The sequence below is a fragment of the Frankliniella occidentalis genome, unplaced genomic scaffold, assembly GCF_000697945.3.
Source record: "Frankliniella occidentalis isolate FOCC.00 unplaced genomic scaffold, Focc_3.1 Scaffold436, whole genome shotgun sequence".
In the NCBI taxonomy this organism is placed as follows: domain Eukaryota; kingdom Metazoa; phylum Arthropoda; class Insecta; order Thysanoptera; family Thripidae; genus Frankliniella; species Frankliniella occidentalis.
This window is the reverse complement of record NW_026267556.1, coordinates 47,494-54,830: the sequence shown is the minus strand read 5'-3', so window position 1 is coordinate 54,830 and position 7,337 is coordinate 47,494. Positions and strand designations below refer to the sequence as shown.

At 42.7% G+C, this 7,337-nt stretch overlaps 1 protein-coding gene across 1 annotated transcript; it reads left to right on the top strand.

The window, feature by feature from the left end:
* Positions 1–3,271: 3,271 nt before the first annotated feature.
* Positions 3,272–5,971, top strand: LOC127751341 (jerky protein homolog-like). The gene is made up of 4 exons (XM_052274770.1): positions 3,272–3,367; positions 3,455–3,676; positions 3,753–4,989; positions 5,943–5,971. The coding sequence occupies exons 1-4, from the start codon at positions 3,272–3,274 to the stop codon at positions 5,969–5,971; spliced, it is 1,584 nt and encodes a 527-aa protein (XP_052130730.1).
* Positions 5,972–7,337: the final 1,366 nt, after the last annotated feature.

The following is a 7,337-nucleotide window of genomic DNA, read 5'->3' as shown; positions in this document are numbered from 1 at the left end:
ACCGCCAAAATACATACTATCGACCTTACAAAAATGTTCCCATTCCATTGTTATTATTCTTTTAATTAGAGTTCTTTATAGGTTTAACTTTAAATTTGTGTGGATAGACAATAGACAAACGATTGGCTGCGGCGGGATTTTAGGTTAGACGTTGACTATCACCAGTTACAGACAGGTCGGTCAGCAAAAGTTATACTTTTAGTTGATAATTGTAGTGCTCATAATGTAGATGTGGAGTCTAATGTTTATGGAAATCTTCTGAGATTGAAAATCTCTGATTAAATAGAAGCAGTATTCCTACCGCCGAACACAACATCATTTATCCAGCCCATGGATCAAGGGGTTATCGTAAAAACTAAGAGACTATTTCAGGGAAAGTTATTGCGACGAGTCCTCAAATGTCCTGGGGGGCTAGTAGAATTTTACAAAAACTACACTATTAGAGATGCAATTGAGATGCTGGCTGAAAGAGTTGACTCCCGCTAATCTCACAAATGCGTGGCGTAAATTACTTCCGACATTTTTCAAAGACGACAATGAGGAACCCGCGCCTGTAACAGTGGAAGTACCAACAGTAGCTGATCTAGCAAATATAGGAAACTACCCCGAGACAGCACTGAAAGAGAGGTTAGATGAGTTGGACAAGGCAGAGGAAGAAACTACAGGCCAAGAAATTGAAACAGTGGAACCCGTAGAAACAGTAAAGGATAATAACGACATTGATCTTGTGGCTATGAAAGTGAGCTTTGCAAATGTTCTAAAGTATTGTAAAGGGCAAAACCTTGATTTGCAGCTTAAGTTTCAGCAGATTTATGGACATTTTCAAAATAACCTTCAACTTTAACAGCTAAATATGTATAGGTGTGTGTCATTGAGAAATAAAATGTTAAATGTGTATTATTCTGCGTTAAATTTCTTTCTCTAACCCTATCTCTTGAACAAAAAGTCGGAGAAATTAGATTCGAAATCGTACATTTGCCTCCAATGGCGTTCCGTAAAATGAGCTGATCGTGAACATTCTAGGTGCACTCGTTCAAATTTTATCAGCATCCCTGTTTATGAATAGCACGGGAGAACAATAGAGCTTCAGCCGGGCTGCTCCCGTGCGCGCCCGCGCGCTCCAGCGTGCCGACGCTCGGTCGACAAAGCGAGCGGACACGACGTTTGATTGGCAGGTTTATGGCTCGAGCGAGCCCCGAGCTCGACCCTCCCAACACGTGCAAAAGGTCTCGAGATCCCCGCTATAGGCTGAAAGTCTGTCTCCTTACGCCAGCTTATATCGGGGAGATATTGTATCGGTATCCCAAAAAGTACCTAGGTATCGGTAAGGTAGAATGAAATTTCCAGTACCTGGGTAAGGTAAGGAACCGGAAAAAGTACCTAGGTACTACCTAGGTACTCTACTACCTAGGTATTTCCCATCCCTGTTTAAGTGCATCGAAGTCCACGAATAGACATTAGCACACCTGCACGTGTGAAGGGCATTCACACACTTCCGTTTCCAGAAGACGTTGAATCCACGTCTCTGCACACTAAAAGCTTAGGAGCATTATTATTCATTGCTTACTGAGTTCTGTGTACCACGTGTAGCTGTGAATTCGAAGCAGTGTTGCGGGATTGCATTTTCAAGATGGCCGCAGGGTCCATGGCCCCTTACGGGTGTAAAGTAAAGGCAGACCCGCAACACTGCTGCGTATTTACAGTTACACCCGGCACGTGCTCTGCTTATGATACGCCAGTATGAACAAATTTGTTCACACCGGCGTATTAAAAAATGCGTAGGCAAAGCCCGTACACAGAACTCAGTAAGCTATGATTAAAAATGTCCATAAGCTTTTAGTGTGTAATTCTCACTAGGATCGGATACAAAATTGTATCTACGTTACATTCAAAATAAAGCAGTTGTACTTATCTACCCTAGGTACCATGTGCACTTCCTGACAGACAAATTTGTCTGGTGAAGATGTGCAAGATGTGGAAACGTCTACCATACGTACAAAAATTGTCCCTTCCCGTTTAGAGTGTAACTGGGTTCAGTCACAAAATATAGTAATAACGTTTACTAACAAGCTTGCGGTAATCGGTTCGATAATGAACAATATTCGTCCATATTCCTCCTATATTCAAGTAATATTCAACTACTCATGTATTCACTGTACGTGACACCTTAAAGTTGCTGACCCCTCGCCTATAACCATTGCAAATACAATTTGTTTACTAGGACAACACTAGACCATCTAATCTTTCTTATTGTTTGTTGGTTTTTTTCAATTTTTTGTGTTAAAATAAGTCATTTGATGAAAACCAGGTTTAACATGTAGATAGGTTCCTTTTAAAAAACGATCCAACATACAAAACGTCTGAAAACTCAGGTTTTCTTAAGTATCAACAAGTTTTCAAACTTGAGTCATTTGCCCCAATTATGACTTGACGCCCAAGAATTCTAAAGCCAGGTTGATGATAAAACTTTTTCGCTACTTTCAAAATATCTGGTGAGTGTGTCATTTTAACCTGAACAAATATAATAAATGTTTATAAAATTATCCATAACCAGAAAATAATTGGCTAAGCCCAAAATGACATGTTGCCTAAGTAGTTTGAAAGTAACGGAGAGGTTTTCTCATTATCCTGGTTTCACAAATCTTGTGTGTATAATTATAATTGGGACAAATGACTCTAGGAGAGTTGTTAATCCTTAACCCAAGGTTTACGGACTTACTTATTTGTTTATTTATTTTAAAAGGGGCCTGTCTATTTAACAATTACCTAGTTTTTAGCAAACGAATCATTTTTACTCAACTTAAAAACCATAACCATACAGTAAAACCTCCGTAGATGGACCCTCCGTAGATGCACATATTACGGACCGGCCCCTGCCCCAAAAAATGAAAACGTTTACGCGCCTCTCCCCTAAGCCGGCTTGATTGACAGGTCGTGCTCCGCGCGGAGCACCGGCTCGACCATTGGTATGGCCCGAGCTCTGGCCCGACGGGGAGGCCCCCCGGCGCTGCCGGCCGGGGCTCGCTGGGGGCTTCGAAGGGAGAGGGGAGAAGGGTTTTTCCTACCGTGCGCTTGGTATCCAGTAGCCAGAGTAGCATGTTTTGACGCTTTTCTAAGAAAAGGGAAAGGACCGAGCTGAGTCCCTACTGCTGTGCTCCGTACTCGCACGCCAGTAGGAGTCTTGTCCTGGACCAGAGAGGTTGTGCCGAGTCGTGTCGGAGCGATCCTGACGCGTGTTTTTCCTGAGTGTTTACAAGTTTGACTTGCCATCATGAGGGCTTTGAAGCCTATCACAGACAATGTGCCGAAACCAAGACGCCTAAACACGCTTAGGAAAAAGCGTGTTGAACTAAAACTGGAAGAAAGGGTAAGGTTTCGTTTTAAGTCGACTTCCTCAAAAAATGCAGCTAATTTGGAGCAATATCTCAAAAATTATTTTTGGATTAATTTTTAGGTTGAAATTGCCAATCGACTAGAGGCTGGAGAGAAAGCGTGGAAATTAGCGGACGCATTTGATGTGTCCTATGACACAATTCGCCGTTATCGGAGACAAGTAAGAAGCACGAAACAATTTCTATCGACGTGTCGCAATAAAGCCAGGAAACGAACCAGGAAAGTGAAGTACGATGTGATTGACGCCAAAGTTCACTCGTGGGTCCTGGAGAAAAGAGCGCAGGTATGTACAGTGCCCCCCCCCCCTCGCTACTTTGCTTTAGAATATAATTATGATGAATTTTTTTTTCTGATTACAGGGCCATATTCTTCCAGGCCCTTTGATTCAAGAGAAGGCTGTACTGTTAGGCGAGTCGTTAGGACTGGAAACATTCAAGGCAAGTAACGGGTGGTTTCAGAAATTCAAGAAGCGCCATGGGGTGCGCGTACTTCATATCGAAGGGGAAAGGCTGACCGCAAATGAAATAGAAGCGAGAGCTTTCATCGGCAATTTTGAAGAGGAGCTAGAGAAATTCGATATGCGTGATGTGTACAATTTCGATGAGTCGGGGCTTTTCTGGAAAAGTGTCCCGACCAGGACATACGTCCACGCGGGAGAAACACGAGCTGACGGGGCTAAAGTTCGCAAGGACAGGGTAACAATCGGAGTGTGCGCTAACGCTACGGGGTCCCACAAGCTGCCACTTCTAATGATAGGCAAGGCTAAACATCCTCGAGCCCTGAAAGCCTACTGGAATCACTTCGAAAAGATGCGAATCATTTATAAGCACCAATCTAGTTCCTGGATTACAGCGGAAATCTACACAGACTGGATACGGAATTATTTCATTCCGTTAGTGGAGCAACGCCAGAAAACAGAGGGGCGTAGTGGTGAAATACTTCTCCTGGTTGACAACTGTGCGGCACACAAATTAGTCGGAGAGGAGGCCGACATCGCGGCGATAAAAGAAAAAGTAAAAATTTGGTTCCTTCCGCCGAACACCACTTCCCTAATCCAACCTATGGATCAGGGAATAATCATTAAATTAAAAAGGTGCTTCCAAAAAAGATTTTTGCGCAAAGTTTTAGAGTGTGACGAGGGGCTGACTGCTTTTTATAAAGGGTACAATCTGAACGATTGTGTTAATATGGTGGCGGATTCTTGGGGAGAACTGACTGTTGCTAACTTACGCAACGCTTGGCGCAAATTGCTGCCGACAACGCTGCCGCCGTTACCTCCAGGATCCGACATCATGAATCTGACCCCGGAGACAGACACAATCGTTGAACTTCTTCACAAAGCTTCCGGCGGGATCACGCGGGATGAGGTTAATGAATGGTTAATTGATCTGAATGAAGGGGAGGCACAAGTAACGGGCCCCGATGGCCCGAGCAGGGCGTTAGATTGTGAGGGGATGTCCGGAGGAGAGGACGAGGACAGTGGGGACAAGGAGGACAAGACGGACAAGGAAGACAATGAGGACTGGGAGGAATGGGTGAAAAGGGTGGACAAGGAGGAATGGAAGGAGAGAGATGAAGAGGTGGAAGAGACGGGGCGTATGGAAGGGGAGGAGGAGAAGGCAGAGAAAAAGGGAGAGGAGGGCCAGGAGGTGGAGAAGGGAAAAGGAAACGGAGATGAAGGACAAGATGTGGAGAAGGCAGAGGAAAAGGGAGAGGAGGGGGAGGAAAATGGAGAGGAGGGAGAGAAAATGGAAGAGGAGGGGGAAAACCATGCAAAAATTGTCAATCTTATGCAACAGGTTGTCGAGCTAAGTAAAAATGAACCGGAGGATGTGCAAATGCAGGCACAGTGTCTACTAGATTATTTCTCGCAAGGAACTATTTATATTTTGAATAAAACTGTGTAATAAAATAAATGTAAGTAAAGAAAATTACTGTATTATTTTTTTTCATTCCTTAGTACCCCTGTTACTCCAAAAAATTGCAAGAAGTGCGTATACTGCGTACTCATACGTTCGGACGGCCGCGCTGCGCTGCACTGGCTGTGGGTCGGGCGCGCGGGCCGGGCCATGTAGTGGTCGGGCCGGCGCGGCTCACCTCTCGGGCGAGGCGGCGCACAATAGACTTTATGGCCGGGCGAGGCTCCGAGCTCTCGTCAACCAACATCTGGCAAACGTTTTGACAACCTCCATATCTGCAAGACCTCGGTCCCGATTGCTGTGCATCTACGGAGGTTTTACTGTATTTAAAACTAGAGGCCAAACTGTGATGTAAAGAACGCATTCTTGCTAGAGACAAAATTGGCCGCTACGATACAGGGATTTTCTTTGATCTACGGAATGCATACACTAATACAAAGACAATTATTGTATTTGGCTGTAGACGTATATGTGTCTAACTGAATTCAGATACAATAACTTACTTTACACAATTAAGCGTTGTGGTAAAGCTAAAATGCAGAAATATGCGAGAAATAAGAACACAGAAATCGCCATGTGTCTACATGGTGACTTCTGTATTCTTGTTCCCTGCATTCTTTTGCATTTTAGCTTTATTGGAATGCTTCATTGGTAACTAGCTAGTTATATTATTGTATCAGAACTCAGTTATGCACACAGAATTCCAGTGCTAGTTACAATAATTGTCCATGGATATTTACACTCTAAATCTGAAAGAATTATTATTGTCCTTAGCAATATGTGTTTTTGTGCACATCTCAACCAAATGAAGGTTTGTATCCAGCAAGTGTCAAAGTAGAATCCCCTATATGTTCATCATTAAGATGCAAATTTCTCACTTGTTAAATTCAAACCTGCATCCGGTTGAGATGTGCACAAAAAAGCATCTTTTGTTGGACAAAAAAGGGCTTTCATATTTAAAGTGACTGTACAATTGTACATTTACGATTTTGTACAGAGCTGTGGACGCACAAAAAGTTGGCAAATTTTGATGCATAAACATGCAGAATTTGAAACAGCCATGAGTATTTACAATCTTCAGGCATAATTATGGACAAATTATTAACTGGAGACCAAATGTGGAGGGACATTCTTTGGATATAGAAAAATGCATTCCAAGCACATATTGACACAATGAATTTTAGCAACTTCCAAAGGGACAATATTTTCCATTCCTTTAATACACATTTTATTTTCATTTATTAAAAATTTGTCGCTTGCAAGTTGCTGTAATGCATCTAGTGAAGATGTGCCTCAAATGCACACAGAAAAGAACATTTCATCCCTTAGAAAGCACCTGAACATATATGCACATGTATGCACACATTGTACATAATTATGCATGGAATTGCGTATGAATGTAAACCTGCTTAAAACTGTACATCTTCATGCACTGATAAACCAAGTGTGCAACTGATCAACACATGTAAATGTGCAACTGTGAGCTTAGTACTTGCAAGGGTTCGACACAGAAGTGCTACACTTGCAAGCGTTCCACTATGTAGATTTTCACTCGCAAGTGGGCACCGCCTCACTTCCCACTCAGTGTACGCAAAATCTAAGAAAGTGCTCAACAAAAGAGTTGCACACTAACCAGTGCACAGCCAGCATGTTGAACACATGCAACTATACTACTAGTGAGATGCACACTAACTGGGATAGTACTTTCTGGTACATATCGTATGAAGTGGTTCGAGCGTACGCAATTATGCACGAAATCAGACATGAATATGCATAATCTCATGCATCAATAAACAAAAGAACTATGCAAAGTCAATGCACAAAATCTAGCATATTTCTGTGTGAATATGTACATAATCAAGCTCGTTTTTCTGCATGATGAAGTACGCACGAATCACTCCTTACGACATGTACAAAAAAGTACAGAACACCTGGTGTGTGAACACTTGGAAGTATTTCACTCCCAGTTGCACACATTGTCTTGAGCAGTTGTAGACTCGGTTTATCAGTGTGCACAACAAAATG

Bases quoted from the DNA above. Each gene is read 5' to 3' on its own strand.
- LOC127751341 (XM_052274770.1), top strand. From the start codon at position 3,272: ATGAGGGCTTTGAAGCCTATCACAGACAATGTGCCGAAACCAAGACGC. The intron at 3,368-3,454 runs GTAAGGTTTCGT...ATTAATTTTTAG, and splicing joins AACTAAAACTGGAAGAAAGG to GTTGAAATTGCCAATCGACT. The intron at 3,677-3,752 runs GTATGTACAGTG...TTCTGATTACAG, and splicing joins TCCTGGAGAAAAGAGCGCAG to GGCCATATTCTTCCAGGCCC.